The sequence below is a fragment of the Mercenaria mercenaria genome, chromosome 17, assembly GCF_021730395.1.
Source record: "Mercenaria mercenaria strain notata chromosome 17, MADL_Memer_1, whole genome shotgun sequence".
NCBI lineage: Eukaryota > Metazoa > Mollusca > Bivalvia > Venerida > Veneridae > Mercenaria > Mercenaria mercenaria.
The window spans coordinates 23,666,579-23,688,620 of NC_069377.1; the positions used below are offsets into that span (position 1 = coordinate 23,666,579).

Below are 22,042 nucleotides of genomic sequence, written 5' to 3' on the forward strand. Positions count from 1 at the left end.
TTTGATAGAAGACATTTTTTATATGTCTGAAATCATTCGTCTTCCACCTCTGATTCATGTGGGGAAGTTGGCAATTACTTGCGGAGAACAATTTTGTACTGGTACAGAATCCAGGAACACTGGAGTTGTTAACTGCCCGTCATAACATAACTAAAATACTGTTGAAAAATGGCGTTAAACCAAAATAAACAAACAAAAACTAACATAACAAACCAACCGGAAGACAAAACACAATGAAGAACTATACTAAATCCATAAGCCGGAACGTGACATTAGAATAGATCGATCAAGTATGCTGGTGTATGGCTCGCCTCAGCTGTCATTAATTTCCATTTTGTGATGTATTTGTTTATTTGATAATATAGACATAACAAATCGTTCTATTTTTACCAGATAGTTATACAAGTTTATTTTTGCGTGATGTAGATAAAACATTATTTGTGCATGTGCCAAATACGTTTGAATAGACTTTAATACACTGCGATGTACACTGTTAATTATACAATGTATTTGCATTCCGGACTTTGACTTCCGTTGATTTCAACGGTGTTGGAAAACTCCGCTATACACCCGGGAAGTAAGATGACTCCTGTGCTGTAAATGACGTATAATGAATTACATCTATTTAGAAATTTCGTGCAGTAATTATAACTTAATAAAAATCAAATACCTTGATAGGTCTTCTTTGTTCCTTACAATATTTTTCAATCCAAAAAAAAATTTTTTATAATAAAACATAACGTTTCACTGCAGGTGATAAACAAACCCTTGTTTTGTCACTTTAACGTCATGGCGCATTTCCATTCCTGTTTACGGTCGTAAAGTCAGGGAAGACTGTTTTAAGTTGGCATGGTGTGTTTTAGATGGCTATCGGGACGATAGAAGATAACTTTAGGGGCCTGGAGGAGACCATTTATGGGGGCAGGAGAGGCTATTGATTCAGAGGGTATGTTTTAAGGGAGCAAGGAGGTTTTGTTTAACCTTTCGATATAAGGCTGTTTCAAAGGAGAAGGGTATGGGTAGCCTTCTATGGGGAGGACTTGGGTTAGTTGTTTTTAAGGGACAAGAGTGTTGTTTTGATTTTTTAGGAGGTTGTTTTGGGAAGCTTGGCCTGTTTCAAATGAGACAGGGTATGCTGTTTCGATGAGAGTTATGAAGGATACATTGGCTGGCTGAGTTTTGTTTACTTACACGGTTGACTTAACTTGCTAATGCATGCAAGCATATCCGTCCAGTCTCGAATGGTGCTGGTATGTAAATATCTGAAAAAGTCTGAAAGCAAGGCCTATTTGAAGTTGAATCTGCTTTCAGGCAGCCCTTTTTGACAAATGGAACATTGGTTAGAGTAGCTTGTGTTTTATTGTACCTGTTTTTGCAGACTGAGCATCCAAAAATCTATTCCTTCATTAATAGTGTCGACATACATAGCGAATTAATACTTTATATCACCATTTGGTAAATGCACAGAACAAAATATTGTATCTACATACTAATTACAGATATATATTTTGTCAACTGTTAACTGTTGTAACAACTAACAACCTAATTAAGGTATATCACAACCAAGTATATGCACAGAATAAACAGCAAATTAAAAACCATCATATAGAGGTAGCATAGGCGTTCCATACTAATGTTTATCTAAGCGTAACAATATGGAGTGTAGTTATTTAGTTTACGGGAGATTACGATTTTTATTATTATTAATGGTTCTCATACCAGGTGAGTATTTACTTACAATTATACAAGGAACATATACTTGTATTCAGTTTTTGACATATTTTCTCTCTAAGTACAAAGGACATGGAAAGGTGTCGGTCTATTTGTCCTTCCTTACTGTATAGAAGAATAACCATTTTAGACATGAATTTTGAACTTCACAACTGGGAGCTATGTATTCCTAACGTTTAACACTATCCAAGGCAATCGATACTAGAAAACAATTGTCATCAACACTGAACTTTAATGTTTATATTCACTGCCCATATTTTCATACACATCTGTCCTGGCTGACCGGTCTGGAATACTTTTCGATCAATCCTTTCACGAAGAGATGCATTTCTATAAAAAAAAACAAAAAAAAAAAAAAAACATTAAAGGCATCCGAAATGACACTAAATTTACACATTGCCAATAAATACATTTGAAATGTAACCATTCAAAATAGGGATGGGTGCAAATTTTGGACTTTAAATTCCTTAAAAACGACTACCCGGAAGTACTTCAATACCGGGGTAGCACCTTTATCTATAACACTAGATTTGACATTAAGTGAAGTAAGTTCAATGTGTGCTCACAAGTGTAACGTTTCATTTTAAGCCCTTGAATATTTTGATAATTATACATCAGAAACGAGTGTTAACCCAAATACAAGTTCCCTTGCCAGTAACAAGTGACCTTACAGGTACGGATTCCTACGCACGACACCATTTCTCATTATGATTAACCTTATAAATTTTACAGATTTTCATTTGAATCCCTTGATTAAATGTTGTAGCTCATACATTGAACAACTAACCAAACGAATTACAGTTTCGTTTATAGTAAACGAACCGTTTTGATAACGAAAAACAATTATCGATCTTGTCACTTACGCACAGGCTTCAGTTCGAATCCGATCGATTTATATTATAATTACATCAGGGCCGTTCCATGATATTTTTCCAGGAGTGGTCCAGACGGGGGTAGGTGTCCCCTTCCTGCTGGTGGGGGTACGGGGGACCTCCCCCGGAAAATATTTGTTTCTTGGGGTCAACGGAGAGCGAATTTCGATCGTTTTAGGGTAAGAAAAACAAGAATCTGAATCCCATCAAAAATGTAATTATCACTTCGAAAATTAGAAATCCAATATTATTTCACAAATTTTCCCATGATATAAAAACGAGCATAGTGGGGGTACGGGCGAACAAGGATGAAAAATTCATTATCGGCCTTGGCTAAGTTTAAGCCCCTGCCAAAGACTCGCCGATTTCTAAGGGTTATCAGAAATATAATATAAATCGTGTATTGCCATTATCGATGTGGATTTTTGCCGTTTAATCTCAAAAAGTTCGTGTTTCAAAAGGTAGGAATCTTTTCCAAGGGCTTTTCTGTAGGTTGTAATAGGTTTTGTAATGAATGTTTCCTGATGTACGCAGTACGTTATAATATAATTTTTGTACTGTTTGTTCAACTGTGAGACTGCAGCTTTAAAAGTTTCACCATTAACTTTGAAAGTTCTAGGGGTGTGTGTGTGTGGGGGGGGGGGGGGGGGGGGGGGGTCCCGTGTGTGTGTGTGGGGGGGGGACTCCCCTCCACCCCCCACCCCCCGCTGGATCAACCCAGGTACAATTTTACCGGAATGATGAACTGAAGTAATAGTGTGGCGTTATTTATCCGGATATTATACAATAAAGGCTAAACACCACTAAATCCGGCTGTTCTTTATTTGATATAAAATTCACTTAATTTATAACGGTTTTCCGACAATTTCTAGCATATCAGATTTTCAGAGACTTATATTCCCATAAAGAACTATATCACTACTTTAGAAAAACAAAAAGAAAAGGAGGTGATAACTATTATATAAAAAAATACAGTTCATTAAATACAACATGCTGAATTTACTCCTTTTCGATTCTTTCAATTTCTCTTTTCGAGACATTAAATTCTTAAATTACGCCGCCGTTTTCACCCAGCATCCGATAGGAACATGCCGATTTCAATAGAATGCTAAGTGATACATACTGAAACGTGATAGAGTTAAAGGAAACACGATGTTATTGAGAAAGTGCACGAGGAAAGGGAGAGAGATTAGCACTATTTATGTTTGGACTACTAGACCTTTATCACGGACACGGACATGGGAATGTAAATGTAAACGTACTCTGTACTTCGTTCAAATTTGGGGGGTTTTCTCAAACATGTTTTAGGAACTTGTGAGAATACGTCTGGTTATAAGTTAAAGCGCATTAAAAAAAATATGTAGAGATTAAGGTTTAACCCAGTAAAGTTGCATGTTGTGTAAGCTTACAGAAAACAGTCAATGAAAAGTAAGACAAGGAACTGAGGGTCGATGTAGAATTGTATCTTGTGTGTGTTGGGGAATAGGGTGGGGAGGGGGGTGGGGGGGGGCGGGGAAGCTTGAGGGAGGGGAGAGGGGTTAAAGGTCTGGATGTTTGGGAGAATATAATTCTATTTATTTTGTTGTCTTATGTTTTGGTGGTCAAGGTGTAAGTGTCACTGGGTTGGAGGAAAATGGATACTTAGAAACAAAATGAGCTATAACACAGCCTGTAAACACTGGCTCCATCTGCTTTTGGTAGCAAGTGAGGTAAGTGGAAGAAAGAGCTAATGATACTTCCGAGGTGGCACTAAGTTGTAAAGAAAGGCTGCTTTTTGTAACAATTTGTAAACGTATTTCAATTAAACGGGCAATACAAAGTTATAGTCATAAATGACTGTAACTTACATATATATAGAGCGATTTGCATATATTTACTGTCTTAAGTAAGCACATTTGACTTGACAAGTTTTGAGGGTAGCGAAATAGTGCCGGTTCAAAAATGAAAGTTGAAAAAGTTTGGGAAGCATAATTCACTACAAAATAAATTAGGTAGTTTACTAATTGTTTTGACTTGTCTGTATACATTTTTGAGATACGAGATGAAGCCAGTGCCGCTTGTGTAAGCGTTAAAGAGTCTAGGACCGTAGTTAAGCAGGTATTGAGAAGCTTGACATAAATATTTAACCTACATTATTACAAAGTATGAGGTTTGATAATTATAGGGGCAGTTGATAGAGAAGTTTAGAATGTGGCCAACTTCAACAACATCGACACCAACGTTGGTGATAACTATACAACCCTCTTTATTCGCTTAAATTGTTTGAACCACATTACTGTAAATAAGAATGAGATATTACGATAACACTTTGTTTATAGTACATAAGATGGAAAGTCCTGGATATATTGGCAGCTGCAGCTAATTTCAACTTGTTTGCTACTGAAAATAGAGACAGAGGTTTTCGTTTTTTGGGGGGGGGAATTGGTATGACATATTTTCATAAAACATGCATACAAAAACTCTAGCATAAGATTACATTTCAGGCTGCTTGAATTGGGGTCAATATTATTGTACCTGAACAAAGAAACAGCTACCGGCAAACGAATTTAGTTCTGACTGAGAAACATTGTCACCAAACTTGTGTTATTGCTAACGTATATCAGGACTTACCTTAAGAATGTATTTTCAGTCGCTAGGATGAAAAAAATAAATTGTTTAAAATTGGTTTATACTGAACATGTAGACTAACCACTAGACTGATAATAACTATATTTCTATATTTTTCTCTTTTTTGACAAATTCAATTTCATAGAGGCAAAAGCTAGTCTATTTTAGAAATTTTCACACAGGACTGATGTTGAAATTATGATATTGGACATAGGATATAGACTGGCTCAGTTCACTACATTCAATCATAAAATGTAAAAATATATATCATAGTCTAGGAACTAGTCTACTGAACATGGTAATTTTTTCGTAAGATGTAGATATATGTGTTCGTCTGTGTTCTCTTTGTAGACAAAATTTATTCCTTGCAGAAAATAGCGCTTCCAAGAATTATAAAGATATGCTCAGTCTTGATAATAAGATGAAAACATTTGAATTTGATGTTTTAAAAATTAATCGAATAATAAAACGAATCCCTGCGGTTATGTATTCCAATTTGTATGTTTTGAGAAATCCCCCAGATTTTGACCATAGTACATAGTACGTCTACATTGTCCGTGTCCGTTGTAAAGGTCTACTTGTAAGACCAGCGAAGGCTTACACTTGATTTGGTAGTGATCTACTTAAAGCCTGAATCTGGTGTACGGAATTAAAAATCAGTCTACGAATCATATTGGCAATGCGTATGCGCATTTATAAAAACGACAATGTTACTATCATTCTAAAGAAAATAAAATAAAAAATTTGATACGAAGAATAATTCCTATTGTTTTAAAGTCAGCTTGAAATTTTATAATTTCTTTCATGACGGACAAATATCTTTACAATAAGCAGACGACTTATTCATGTTATTGGGTTATGTGTGACAATATCAAAGATGATATGTTAATTAAGGTCAAGAAGGCGTAATTCAGCGTCATCTAGCGTAACGTCAAACATTATGCTTGACGATACCATGTCTTTGAGTTCCATGTGATTGCTCAGAGTTAAAAAAGTTTAAAATCTTATTTTATTCAAAAACAGTTCAGGAAAATTTCAGATTTAAAAAAAAATAAATCTATGGAAGAGAGAAAGAGCAGTAAAGTGTTTAATAAGAAGTATCTTTTTTCATTACCCTTTTTTGTGTGGGTAACATGCATTCATGTATACAAGTGTGTCAATAAAAATTGGTAAGAAATCGGAAAATGGATTACAAAATTATAAAACGATTAAAATGAAATTTATTTTGTTGCAAACTCTTTTGTGATTAAATTATTTTCCCCTAAAATACAAACAGTTCTTTGTGAAATTTTGATGCACAAAATCTGCGCGTGAAAATTGGGGTCGGGGAAAATTTAAGACAATACAGTGAAAACGAAGTCGGAGACCTCCGTATTGTTTTCGCTCATTCTACAGTAAAATAAATCTATTATGATAATTTTAGTGTTGTTTTTTTTTTTAAATCTATGGACAGATTTTACACACTACTTAGTTATTCCTCTCGAAAACAATAATTTCGTAAAAAGATTTTGTCATGATTTTTGCATAAAGTAAGCATTCCTTCAGCGAATAGTTGGAGAACAAATTTGAAAATTACATCACCGTATAAGTTTCAACGGGCTTGTTAAATTTAAAGAAAAAAATACTTTTTTGAAATAAATGGACGCCCCGAAACCAAATTAATCGCCGTAAAAACGGCAACGTCACAACTATTAAGGGGAAGGCTAAAACGTGATTTTTCAACGCCATTTGCGTAAAAAGTGTGTATTTGACCTTTTTAATAATTGCACAGCGGGTGAAGATCAGCTTTTGCTATTATTTAAACATGTTATCACGGATGTAACTTGTTTTTGAAGTTACCGCTCATTACACCTTCTTTACCTTAAAGTTAAATGTTGAAACGTTTCATTAAAATATCCAGGTAGAAAACTATTTTATTCGCGAAAATGTCATCAAAATTGTGATTTTTTTTTCAAATAGACACCCATTATAAAAACTCACTAGAGGTTCAATTTTTTTTTCAAAACAGTCTAGCAAAAAAATAAAGCACATGACCCTTCTCTTTTTTATTTGTCTAATATTCTTAGTTTGTCGTGCTGTTTTAAAAATTGATATTTAATTAAATTCTACTTTGCAGAAATCAATTTTGCAGTCTGAACCTGTAGAACTGGTTTAACATTTCCTTAAAAACATGTTTTAATACATTGTGTACAGGAGTGATTGTAGGAATAACACAAGTGTTTTCGTGTTATAACATCTCCAGAATCCCGAGGAATTGGTTGGTGCCGAGCCCGTTTGGGCGAGGGTTCCAACGTATCCCGAGGGATTCTGCAGATGTTACCACACGAAATGAACATGCGTTAACGCTATTCTAGCATAAAACGCGTAAAAACTGATAAATGAATACAATGTCACTCAGTGTCATTAAATTTCCACGAAATGCGCGGGAATGTATGAGTTTGTTTACGTTGACGTCATTTCGTTTCGAATTATCCGTTTTTGGACCGAATGACGCTTACGCTTTGTCACGGAACGCGCATATAAAAAAAGGTGTTATAACAGCACGCGAGCGCTAGAATCTCTCTGTTAAAACATATGTTCTCTTCTAATAAAACACAAGAACAGCAGTTTTATGCTAGAATAGATTACAAAATAAGGTCGCAAAAGGATTAAAGCGTCTGATAACCATTTATTAGTTCTCAAAGTCTTATATCCAAAATCATTAAACCATTGTAAACTAGATCTAGCTTCGAGTAGCTTGTATATTAATTTTACCATTGTTAATCAATTTTACGTTTGCTTTGCGTCTTCTTATATATAAATTATTATCACATGTTTGACGTCGCGGGAGTGAAATAAAGCCATTATATAAAAATGATAATACACTAGTGTAATAAAGCTTTGACGTCGACGTCATTTAGTGTATAAGCGACGTCGGTCAAATTGTCTTGTTTATATAGTAAAAGAAAGCTGAATCTTTGATGTTCCGACAAGAAAGGCTAACATGTGATAAAAACAATATTACATTTGTGACTTTCCACATTGAATTTATTAAACTCGTTGAATAAAATTGATAAAATGCTCGGCAGAGCCTCGCATTTTATTATTTTATTCAACTCGTTTAATAAATTCAATATGAAAAGACACTCATGTAATATCCTCTATATATTAAATATTCGGCATGAATTTATTATTTAAATCTTACTAAATTTGTTTTCAGATGTATCTTCACTCACAATCAGTGTCTACCAGACTGCTGACAAAGCAGTTTTGGGTGACAACCCGTTTACACTCTCATGTACGTACACAATGGGTTCACTGGATATGTTGTATTCTATTGAGCTGATGAGGAAGCGGGAGTCAGATTCAGATTTCACAACAATAGTACTTTTCCAGAACACTTCGAGTCCTCTTAATGTAACTTATACAGACTCTTCACTGGAATCGAGGACAGTAGCAACAAAACCAACGGCTGACAGTAGAACAGCAACACTCGTGTTCAACAGAGTAGAGTGTGATGATAAAGCAACATATAAATGGAAGGCGTTTTACTCTGATGGAACAAACAAGAATGTCGAGAAAACTTCTACTTTTACTGTGAAAGGTAAATTCAGTCCACCTTTTCGAGTTAAGTAAGCGAGTAAGTAAGTAAATGTAGGTATAAGTAAGTACGAGTAAGTAAGTAAGTAGGTATGCAAGTAAGTAAGTAAGTAAGCAGTGAAGTAAGTGATTTAGTAAGAGGGCAAGTAAGTAAGTAAGTAATTAAGTAAGTAACAAAGTAAATAAGCAAGTAAGTAAGTAAATAAGTATATAAGTAGGTAAGAAAGCAAGTAATTAAATAAGCAAATAAGTAAGTAAGTGAGCAAATTAGTACGTAAATGTGCTTTTTTAGTGGCATGTGAATTGCACATTTATAAATATAAAGCATATGTAACAGTGAAATGAAAATAAATTTTTGTTTTGGTTATTTGCAAATATTTACTGTAACTGTTTCAGCAAAAACATTGTTTGGGCAACAGGAGCATCGTTCTCTTTCTTACGTTACTAACCTAGAGGAGGGTGATAATGTTGTATTCACCTGCTCTGGGGATGTTGGTAACGAGCCAGTTGGCCACCTAGTCTGGTTCTACTATCTGTACAATGATACATCAAATGCTATTAACGCATCATGTAACGCTACGTCAACAGCTCCAGTATACCAGTCAAGCACCTGTAGTTATACCCGCACATCTAATCTACAACTAAAAATGACAAGGGACTTCAACAATCTTATAGTGAGATGTACAGTTCAACAAGATAAGTACGATCAGTTTGGCGATGGTAACGTACAAACAGAAAATATTCCAGTCTATTGTAAGTGTCCTACAAATAAAATCTGGTTTCCTAAGAATTATTTTATTCGTTCCAAGAGCTTTTTATTTGGGTGTTATATTCTGTTTTGGGGAATTGTTTTGGCAAGACATTTGTTTCAATAATTGAAATAAGGTGGACACTCCATTCGATTTAATTCAATTTATTTATCAGACCCTGTTGTTGATGTGAAGATGTATTGTAACAATATATTAATTGTAGGTATTCATAACCGTTTGAAGCTATTTTATTGCGAAAATGACTTTTATTAGTACAATGTTTATTACTTGTGTATTACGTTTTTACCGGTTTGTGTGCGTATGTGCGTGCGTGCGTGCGTGCGTGCGTGCGTGTAATATGTTAGGCGTAAAACGTAATTATTATTTAACTCTTGATAAGTCAACATTTTGTTTTTCCAGATGCTCCAAGAATTTCTACCATACCTAATACTACAATCAATGAAGGTCAGGATATTTATGCTATATGTGATGCAGACTCGTATCCAGCACCTGTGTATAGATGGCTCCTAGCCGACGGTTCCGTGATTCGTGGACCGTATCTAGTACTTGCAAGCCCTACAGTTGAAGATACTGGATTGTACACATGCATTGTTTACAATACATACAAGAGTGAAAACCATACCGTAAAAAGGATTACCTTTATTCAGATTTTGAAGACACCTGCAACAATGACATCGACAATGATATCGACACATGTTCAGAAATGTAAGTTCTTGTATCTCTAAAATAGTTTACAGCCTAATCGGTAGGGTAACCAAAGGAAAGCACAGGAATTCTATATAACTTGTTGTCCCAAAAGATTTTATTTATTTGCATACTTGTAATGCGAACAATAACTGCGTGAATAGATACATTTGTACGACATATATTTTGTTGAAAGATTAAATCAATACATCATCTTTTCCAGCACTGTTGGATATCTCAGTCTTTTTCTACTGACCTTAAAACAAGTTGGCATTTGTTTACGTATCTAAAAAAAGTTATTGTTTTTTGTTGTTGTTTTTTTTTCGTTTTTTTTTCGAGAAAATGAAATTCGTGTGATTGTTGAATGCTTTTTTTCAAAATGAAATTTAGTTTAAGGATGACTACCCGTAATAGGCCTCAATTTCACCAAAAGCGTACATACAACTTGATAATGTAAGCTTTGAAAATGTCAAACTATAGAAATAAGATGCATATTGACAAGTTATATAGTGACAGAAGTTCTCAAAAATTTCCTTTAGATTACCTCCCCTGATAGTTTTGTTTTTTCATAAGTTATCTCCCCTGAAAACTAGAAAAAAATAATTTTCTCATTTTCCCTATGGGGAATTTTAGATTTCTTTTTGATATTTATATCAGAATCATATAATAAAGCTTTCTACGCGGCAAAATTTTCTCGAAACTCAAGTTCAGATTCTTATAATCAAAGAAATTATATATTTCCCATAGGCATCAATGTTAACTTCAATACCGATTACCTCCCCAAAAAATGATAAAATTTAAAAAATCTCTCGGTGAAACGTTTTTAATCAGTTTGAATGTCTTTAAAGTGACCAAATTTCATTTAAATATTACCATCTAGTTACAAGATATGAAATATGGCTATTACACCATGTTATCCTTAACTTGCATGCGCGTAGCGTAGCATACTCGGTTACTCAGCTGAGTATCATTTAAGATCCAAATATAAAAAGGGTAAAAACTCCATAGAAGCAATAAAAAACTGATCAGGAGTGGGTATGGAGGTATGGACAATGTCATAGCATATGAGTATGCTGTTGTCTTGGTCCTTGACTTTGTTATAATTTTTTTGTGACGGCAGACTGCTATTGCTCTTTTATCAAAATTTCTATCAACATTTCTAAATTTTGTTTTTTCTTGCTCCACTTGCACTTGTTATTGTAAATACTTATTTAAATCTAAATATATTTAAAGTTCTAAATACAAATATGATTTCAGATGCATATATACTATAAGCTGCTATTGACCATAAGAACAATTTGCTGAATGGCAATTGTCCATCACTAGTAAAATTTAGAAAGATAAACAACTGTGTCTGTAACAACTATGAATTCCCAAGTATTCTAACATGGCTCGATTTGATTTCCAGTTAAACAAAGGAGGAAGTGTTGTGATTTATTGTATAATTTACCACGGTTCAGATGCTTCAGTATTTAACCACTCGGGCTAACGCCTTCGCGGTTCAATTCCCACGCATCTGAACTCTGAACCGTGGTAAATTAGACGATAAACCACTCGAAGGCCTTATTATTTTTTTAATTATTTCCTATTTCGCTACGCTCAAACAAAAAATAATTATCTATTCCATAATCAAAGAGAATCAACGGGAGCAAAAAAAAAACAAATTCATAAATTAACATTTAGGCTTTGTTATCCGCATTGCCATAGTATAACACTCAACATCATTCATACCAATTCAGTACCAATTCATTAATTTCTACCTTATGAATATACTTTCTGGGTCATTATGCTAAGAGGCACCTACTCATCCCTACTTCACCCAGTCGTGGGAAGGGTGAGGGGGTGTATAGAGAAACAGTTTCAACTCCAGTCACCTTACACCCATATCCCAAAATTTATTGCCGGAAAAATACATCAATCAAAATTATTTAACGCATGAAATAATTATACATCCTACACCTCAATACCTTTGAAATACGGTAATACCTCGATTTCTTTAAACCTAGGATACAGATATTTAATAAATGCTCATAACCAGCATTTACGGTAAATTCTCTTTTAAATATTGCAGTTAAAGAATAATGTTGTAAGCATTATATTGATTTCTAGACCAAGGTTATTTTAGCCATCTGTTGCATGTTTACAATGTTTACAAGTTGCATGTTGCATTTTAATATAACAATCGTCCTTGCCATGAACATTGATTTTCAAAAAACATATCTCTACATCCTGGGAAATCAAGTAAATAATGATACAGAGACAAAAGTCTTGTGACAGATGTTTAGGCTGAAATATCAAATCCAAGTTCACGAAACGATAATAAAGGAAATGTGTAGACGACATTAGTTATTAAATATTTGTACTTGAAGAATGAAATAAGAATCGATTGAAATAGCTTCATCATATTTTTCTGTTTTGAAATTGTGCATAAGTCAAAGTTTGTCCTCAGCAGTCTAATCAGTTCCTAGGCAGTTTATATGCAAGGTGAATTGCATATATTCCGTTTGTATCACGTATGCATACATGTGCACTTTATTTAAGAATTGAATGCTATTTTCTGGGACGTCTTGAAAATTCATGAATCGCTCTAGCGATTCTATTGATTGATTGTCAAGAAGCCTTCCAGTGTGGTTCATGCCGTAATAAAAAATACCATTTAATTTTACGACAGCTTGCTACAAAAATAACTGATTTGCTTTCCAGGAGTATCAGAAAATAAAAATAAATAACAAGATATTAAGCTTTTAGTCACAGTAAAAAAGACCCGCCCACGTTCAACTATAATTCGCCTTCTGATAAAAATACAGTTCCTGGTTTTTATTTAAAGTATGTTTAACTCCAGTGATAATTTATACAGTCGTATCATTCAGTTGTGATCTTTGACGTCAGAAAAATTAGTTAAAGCTATAATTAAATGTTCTTTTTGAATGTTGTGGCGTCCAATTTTTAAAGAATGTTTGGAACGAGGCCATTTTGTTCATGTTTTTGGTGAAGGACGTCAGATTACGCGTGCAATCTCGCGGGAAGGACCGTCATTGATATTATTACTGCAATGTTTAACGCTTTTGTCTTTCCATAGTAAAATGTATAGTGAATGCAAATTTTGTATACAACAAAAAATAAGTTTGAAAAAAGAGCTCATGTTGCTTAACTTGTGAATAACAAATTTCGTCCTGAATAAATAAACAGCCTAGTTCAAGTCCTTCCAAAATGCCAGCCCCACCCCTCTCACCGACCCCGATTTGTAACGTTCATCAACTTATATAGACCTCTCTTTACATTCCGAGCCATTTGTGAATATTTTGTTCAGAACTGAGGAAGCATAGTTTTGGTGAGAAAAGTCAACAGAAGCCACCCTGCTTTCTCTAGGTTTGCTCTAAAGTTTCCACGGGGGAGGCTCCCCGGACCCAGCCAGAGGAAGGGATTCCTCTCCCCCACGCTTCCCTTGAGTAACATCTAAACTGATCACGCTACACCCCTGACTTGTATGGACAAGCGTTTAATATTTTACAGAATTTCTACACCAACAGTTATATGGAAATAAAACAAAGCAAATGGTCAGTTTCTTACGCAATAACTTATCTTTCAGACAGTTTCCATTATTTCTGGAGTCCTATGTTCATTTTCAGTTAGATTTTTTTCTCTCCAAATTTGTAAGCGGAATACAAAGGACATTATGTGTATGTATGCTATACTAAATGGATGGTAACTTCTTTTATTGTAATACTATAAATGAAATAAAACCATTGCAAATCAGCACATTCTGAAATTCAAGACATATAAAATCGCATTTTATTTAAATCTTTTAACTCTTTATATGTTTCGAACAAAATTTCAGCGTCTTCAGACGATGCTGAAAAGTCAACAGACACCGCGGCATTTATTGGTGTAGGGGTTGGAACATGTGTGTTTACCCTCATTGTCGTTGGAAGTGTACTTGTTGTGACCAGGTACATTCGGTAAGCAAATCTGCAAACTTAGTTAAATCACTGTCGGGTTTGTTATTTAAGGCTGTTCAGTTCAATTCCTTTGCGTGATTAGTTTATATACAAAATTACGGTCCGTACTTCCGTCCGTCGATCTGTCCGTCTGCAGACGGAATTTGTTGGAGCTTCATTCAGAATATATTTCACGAAATTATGTCCCTATATTAGTTTTTTTCTTTATATGTATATATGGAAAAAATGTCCGGTCTATTTCTTAGCAATTATCTGCCAGATTTCCATCAAACCTTGTAATTATTATCAGTGCATTGTCCGCGCTATCATGTAATAGTAACACTATAGCATGTGTCCACTGAACCCTTCAATAAGAATCCTAAAGCCCCCTTAAAAGTTATTACTGTTAAATTTTGTTTTGAAATAAAACGGTTCATGGCACGTATTTTTTATCACAGGCCGGACAAATACCTGTATAAAACATACCTAACTAAAGATATTTAAATTTGCTCTTGCTTCGCACTTTAACGTGGGACCTAGATACCTGCAGTAAACGTATATGTAGGTTTTCTCTAATTACGTGTTGCAATTTTAGTGAAAATCTGTTAAATTTCGGAAATTTCTTGTTAACTTGTCCTTTTTCTTACAGAGGAAGACAAAAACATATTCAAAACGACGGAAATGGTCTTAAGAAGCATATTGGAAGTATGTGTTAGTCTACTGTATTAAATTATGTTAGCATTGAAAAGATTTGAGGCTGTGCAAAACGTTATTACTGTATTATCATTTGCAGTCTTTTTTTTTTTTCAAAAAAAGTTATTTAGTTATTATATGCATGTTTCTTTTTAAAAATGGAACGTATTATATTTTCACCCTTTACAGGGCGGGCAGATGAAATCGGTGTAATTACTTCTGTGCACTCGTCCAACAGAATTCAGTTTTGCGCTCAAAACTGTTAAATAACCTCATAATATATTTTATCAGATCATCACAAAACTTTAAAAATTGTATATTTCTATAAAATCTCGGTCAAATCCAATAGCCATTCACTGCGGACCCGTATCTTCTGAGGTATGGCCCTTCAATATGTCAAAATTGCAAAAACTGAGTGTCCGCTCGACATCTTGAGTAACGCTACTTAATGCTAACCATACTTAAACAGAATGTGTGGGCATAATATCTCGGCAGCAGAAAAGTCGCAGTATCTGTCGAGGTACGGCCTTTGAATTCCTCTAAAGTGCGATTATTGACCTTGTCCGGTCAATTCTGGATTTTTTTCTTGAAACTCAGGATGTGTATCTTATTCAAATCTAGGCATAATTTGATAACATGCCAGATCTAATTACCGTTTAGTGTAACGATCATAAAATTCATCAAAATTGCAATGAAATGATGGTGTCTCCTGAATTATTGGACTACTTTTTTTGTCTCAACCGTACTTAAACAGAATGTGTATAAAATTATATCAAATCTAGGCCAAGGTAAGGATTGGTAACTAACCAGTTTATATGAGTATATTCAGTTAAAGCCAATGAATCAGTCAAAATTACGAAAATTGACATTAGCGAATTTAATGTCATAAATCGTTTTATGCCACCGTAAAAGTCAACACTTCTATATCCCGTCAAATATGTGTTCGCAAACTAGTAGCTGAATTATTATTTTGATAATACCTGTAGTATCGCGTATTATTTCTTATACTGAATTTTGATATAACCTTCAGATGTAAGTATTGATTATAATATGACCGAAAAAATCCAATATAGTATCATGGTCTGATATATCGTATCGCCCTATAACATATAACTCGCTACCTTCCTCGTAATTAAAAGTCTAAAAAATACCTCTCATAGGTTTTGATAAATGGTTATACACATACATATATTATTAAATGAAACTTAAAACAATGTTGAAATAAAAGGTTATGTTCAGTTGTTATATAGGGATAGTGGGAATTAACTTCTAACAGCAAATATCTTTAACACCTATTATTTCAGGAGAAACATCCAATGTTTCTTGCGAAGTGGGCGTGCAAACGGGTTACCACATTTACTATAACGACCATCGTATACAAGGTAGGGGGAATGTCCGTCCTGAAGCAGGTATGAAATGTGTACTATTTTTACGGTGTCCCGTTAAGGCCGTCGTGCTATCGCTGGGTGTCCAGTTAGGGTCATCGTCCTATCGCTGGGTGTCCAGTTAGGGTCATCGTGCTATCGCTGTCGTCTCAGGTACCACGATGACACGATGATGATGACACGAAATATGATAGCGCGACAGTGGTGGCGTGAAGGCACGATAGAGATGGATTGAATGTATGACAGCACGAAGATGAAGACGCAATATTACTTCATGTCTTCGTCATCGGGTATACGCCTCATCACTATCGTGCTATCGTATTATCACCATCGTCACTCTGACTTAAGGCATCGGGGTTATACAATGTACCTACTTGGTAGTTGAATGTGATAGCATATAGGCGCTGAGCATCCAGGAGTCAGGGCAATCTTAATGAGTTACAGCTTCAATTAAATTGATGCTCAGCGTGTGAGCATCTATGCGATAGGACTCGTATGTTGTTGATTCAAAACATTGTCTGACGGAATCTTCAACTAAAAGACCAGTCAAATATAGTAGCTCAAGCCTATAGGAGTTTGAGCTGATTATCGTTAATTGAAGATTGTTAGTTTGCAATATTTAATAATTTGCCTGATCCCTGCAATTTAGCTCTTAATAGAAATGAAATCATTTACGAATCATTGATCAATTAGGCAAGGTAGTCAGAGGAACATTTGATATATGAGATATATGGTCTCACTAGCTGTACGTTTTAACAAAGGACATTCTACATCGTTTTTCAGCTAATCTAAGACATTGTCACCTAAGCGCTCATTGTTCAAGTTACTAAAGGCGTAGGCACTTCCCTGGGTCATATAATTCGTATCGTGACAGTACGTCCACTCAATCGCCATCTTGTCTTCGCTTTATCACCAAACGTGACATCTCTCCATCATCATCGTGTTATCGTATTCTTGTGTCGTCACCACAACATCGTGTCATCGTATTGTTGTGTTATCGCCCGTACCCGAGGTGACGGCCTTAACGGAACACCGTGAATTATAGATAACTGCAACTCGTAAATTTTATAAAATGTTTTATTTTGAAGATGTGCAATGTGTTATGTAAAATGTTTGAATTAGATATGACGTGGTCTAAACTTTATAAAGCTGTTGTATCTGAGAAAAGTTTAAATTTTGTAAATTTTAATCGGATTTTTTAAGACATTTCTCATAGAACAGAGAAATCAGAGTTTCAGTTTTTCGTGTTTTATGCTAAAATGCTTTGTTTGAAAAGAAATCACTATATTAGGGCTTTAATTTCAGGATCAGTTAGAGACTATGAAAACCCCGTACAATATGACAAATTGGACGATTGTAAAAGGGAAGATTACCAATACACTGGACTTCAATCTAACTATGAAGAATTAAACGATGCTAAAAGAGAAGCAAATGCATATACCATCATTATGGAAAGTACCTCAAGAAATTAGACAGAAACAAAATCTTTTTATTTACCAACCACAGAAAACGCTTTCTTGTGATATTGCTGATGATTCAACTTTATAGTATACACTTATTGAATGACTAGCCTGTCAACAGCCAAATGCAATGACCGAGAGCTTTTAGTTTTGACTATTGGCCGACAACCCATTCAGTGTCTTATTACATGACACCAAAAATAAAATTTCTTATTTGTTCAGTGTTGACTTTATCCAAGCAAAATTTAGTGTTGAATTACAGTCCGGTTAATAGGACAAACTACGAACCTGGGATTTATATGAATCATGTAATAATAGATGATGTTTTACAGTATGCGAAATTATTCACATGTAGTGTGACAACATTCCTTTGTTTGTTTGTTTGTTTTGGGTTTAACGCCGTTTTTAATAGTATTTCTAATATGACTATTAATGCTTTAATCATCACAACGATGTTATGTTGACGTCACGTCAACGTGATATTTAGCGCCATGTACACTTCAAGAAATAGCGCTTTCAAATTTCATGAAATATTTAAACGAAATGTCCATTGCACAAATGTGTTGATTAATTTACACGTATACTGAGTTAGTCATTCTTGCATAAAAACTACTTTTTTCACTGGATCCGCCCATGTATTAACGGGAGAAAAAACGTGTGCAAACAAGGCAATTCACGTGCTGTTAATACCCGATTTTTATTTTTGAAATGCTTTGCCAGGGATATATGTATGTATTTTTACGCACACTGATATTTGGCATCTGCGTCTTGTTTCTTCCTTAACAACCTCATCTTGTAGCATTATAAATACAATGTAATCCATAGTATGTTTAGCTGTATCTGTTTCCAACCCCAAACGTACTGCCCCCATCAATGTACGCCCTAGCTTCTCTTAGAGTTCACTCCCTTTACAAAGCGTCTGTTCAGTTATTGTAAATAACTGTGAATAAATAAGTATCGCGTGTAACTTGTGCTATTGTTCGTTTTTAGGTATTATATTCATGATTTTGGTAAGTATCAGTCGGTATGTTTTTATCTAATTTCTCGAAGAATTTATATAAACAGCTTGGAAACTTGACACTACGTTCGTACTTATCCGTACTCCAACTGCGTGTCCGTACTCAATATAACTCGAATGCAAAGTTATTAGGTGGCAGGGGAGCGGTTTCGTAGTTTGGCCCCGGTCGATTTTCTGTATAAACAGGACAGGGTAGACATAAAGGCATATCTATCTTACTGGTTATTTATCATTATTAATTCTTTAATATATCTGGGGAATGAGGAACGGTTAATGATTCTACATGGCGGGTGTTTTAAAATTCCTAGCTCCGTACTTCCGGTTGAGGCTAAAACATAAACATCAGAACAAAACGTCGGCCAGACGCTCGGCTGTCATCCATCCACTTTTTTTCAAGTGAAAAGTAGGGAAATAAAGTGGTGGTTGGGAGACACATTCCACACCACCTGGGTATGCATCTATGTTCGCACTATACATATATGCTACGAAATTGGATTTAAAAATATAAAATGGATGAATGGCAGAGTTCAACGTGAGGCCCGGTTAGGCTAATTTTGGTCTATAAAATTTGGGTGATTTGGCCAATTTTCACTACATCTGGCATGGAAAGCGACAGGTGCATAGGACCGGAGAGTCGTCTTTATGTAGTCTATAGTATCTGCAATGGTCCATAGTAGTTTCAAAGAAAAATAAGCAAAAACGAGATTTCTATGGATATTTCAACACTGGTACCCTCACGTCAATGTGGAATTCGCAAATCTGCACTCCCCTGCCACCTTAAGGAAAATAGACAAATTTTCAAACCACTCAAATATTGACTTTTTGCATTTATTTAAACCCATTACGGAATGAACTGTAACCTATAGTGGTTTCTATTCATTTCTGAGTACTAAATTCGACCTAGCGAGTCCCAAAATGGCAGTAGGTGGCCATATAACAATGAAGCTAAGGACCCCCAGCCAGTAGGATTCGTATCATAAAACGGCAAAAAGAAGAAACTAGTGCCTAGATAACGACTATTCATGCCATTTTGTTTAAAAGCAGCACATGTGTCTATATCTAGCAAGGCCATTAAGCTATATAGTGGCTCGGGTGGCCCCAAAGGATGAATGGGTGGCCTTTAAGGGGTGTCCCGATAGGATAAGTACGGTAATCTGCATTTGTATACCAAAATTATGTTAAAAGTGCATGGTTTTAACATTTGAAAGGCTTTAAAATGTAAATATCATGTTAAATTAACTTTAAAGGCAGTAAATAGTTTTTCGGGGTTACTTTGATTCAGAATTCAAATTTCGGCTGATTTTTGCGTTAGAGGGGTGGGCACGTTTGTTGGCTTATTCACCGGCTATGTTGCAAGGTATGGCAACACTTTTTGTTCAGTTGATATCACTATAAGTGTCTTAGGATTCAGGACAGGTTACATTTTATTTTATTTAAACATCTTAAAAACTTAAGGAAAATAGACAAATTTTCAAACCACTCAAATATTGACTTTTTGCATTTATTTAAACCCATTACGGAATGAACTGTAACCTATAGTGGTTTTTATTCATTTCTGAGTACTAAATTCGGCCTAGCGAGTCCCAAAATGGCAGTAGGTGGCCATATAATAATGAAGCTAAGGACCCCCAGCCAGTAGGATTCGTATCATAAAACGGCAAAAAGAAGAAACTAGTGCCTAGATAACGACTATTCATCCCATTTTGTTTAAAACCAGCACATGTGTCTATATCTAGCAATGCCATTAAGCTATATAGTGGCTCGGGTGGCCCCAAAGGATGGATGGGTGGCCTTTAAGGGGTGTCCCGATAGGATAAGTACGGTAATCTGCATTTGTATACCAAAATTATGTTAAAAGTGCATGGTTTTAACATTTGAAAGGCTTTAAAATGTAAATATCATGTTAAATTAACTTTAAAGGCAGTAAATAGTTTTTCGGGGTTACTTTGATTCAGAATGCAAATTTCGGCTGATTTTTGCGTTAGAGGGGTGGGCACGTTTGTTGGCTTATTCACCGGCTATGTTGCAAGGTATGGCAACACTTTTTGTTCAGTTGATATCACTATAAGTGTCTTAGGATTCAGGACAGGTTACATTTTATTTTATTTAAACATCTTAAAAACTTAAGGTGACAGGGGAGCGGTTTCGTAGTTTGGCCCCGGTCGATTTTCTGTATAAACAGGACAGGGTAGATATAAAGGCATATCTATCTTACTGGTTATTTATCATTATTAATTCTTTAATATATCTGGGGAATGAGGAACGGTTAATGATTCTACATGGCGGGTGTTTTAAAATTCCTAGCTCCGTACTTCCGGTTGAGGCTAAAACATAAACATCAGAACAAAACGTCGGCCAGACGCTCGGCTGTCATCCATCCACTTTTTTTCAAGTGAAAAGTAGGGAAATAAAGTGGTGGTTGGGAGACACATTCCACACCACCTGGGTATGCATCTATGTTCGCACTATACATATATGCTACGAAATTGGATTTAAAAATATAAAATGGATGAATGGCAGAGTTCAACGTGAGGCCCGGTTAGGCTAATTTTGGTCTATAAAATTTGGGTGATTTGGCCAATTTTCACTACATCTGGCATGGAAAGCGACAGGTGCATAGGACCGGAGAGTCGTCTTTATGTAGTCTATAGTATCTGCAATGATCCATAGTAGTTTCAAAGAAAAATAAGCAAAAACGAGATTTCTATGGATATTTCAACACTGGTACCCACACGTCAATGTGGAATTCGCTAATCTGCACTCCCCTGCCACCTTATTCTTGAAATTGTGATCGAGTCCACCAAATTGTGAAATGATATGAACAATTATTGGTAATTTTATGTTTGTAATAATGAGAGATAAAAAATCGCTTAAAACCTTCAGGAGGTGCTTTTGATAGCGTTGTTTATTTCCGGGCCCTGGATACGGATATTTAAAACATGTTTACCGTTTCCAAGAACAACTGGAATGGTAAATAAAAAATGTACCGGAATCGTCAAGTCATCACGTATGAAAACAATACATAAATCGCCGTGAAATATATTTTTATGCAAGACCTTCGGTCTCGGTCACAAACAATCCCGCGGGCTTCTGCAGACGTTAATACACAAAAAAACGTGTATTATCCCTACATATTAGAATTGTTTGTTTGTTTTGGGTTTAACGCCGTTTTTTAACAGTATTTCAGTCATGTAACGGCGGGCAGTTAACCTAACCAGTGCTCCTGGATTCTGTACCAGTACAAACCTGTTCTCCGCAAGTAACTGCCAACTTCCCCACATGAATTAGAGGTGGAGGACTAATAA

At 35.2% G+C, this 22,042-nt stretch overlaps 1 protein-coding gene across 3 annotated transcripts; it reads left to right on the forward strand.

Annotated features, from left to right (window-relative positions):
• The first annotated feature begins 1,552 nt into the window (after window positions 1-1,552).
• On the forward strand, window positions 1,553-18,546 carry LOC123535913 (uncharacterized). Of its 3 annotated transcripts, none has more exons than XM_053529268.1 (8): window positions 1,553-1,722; window positions 8,410-8,793; window positions 9,186-9,542; window positions 9,959-10,264; window positions 14,082-14,202; window positions 14,831-14,886; window positions 16,179-16,256; window positions 17,565-18,546. In XM_053529268.1, exons 1-8 carry the CDS (start codon window positions 1,656-1,658, stop codon window positions 17,729-17,731), a joined length of 1,536 nt encoding a protein of 511 aa, XP_053385243.1. In that variant the 5' UTR covers window positions 1,553-1,655; the 3' UTR covers window positions 17,732-18,546. The 3 variants fall into 3 exon arrangements, with proteins under 3 accessions (XP_053385243.1, XP_053385244.1, XP_053385242.1); XM_053529269.1 differs by having other exon boundaries at window positions 1,608-1,726; window positions 16,179-16,283; XM_053529267.1 differs by having other exon boundaries at window positions 1,617-1,722; window positions 16,179-16,283.
• The last annotated feature ends 3,496 nt before the right edge of the window (window positions 18,547-22,042 follow it).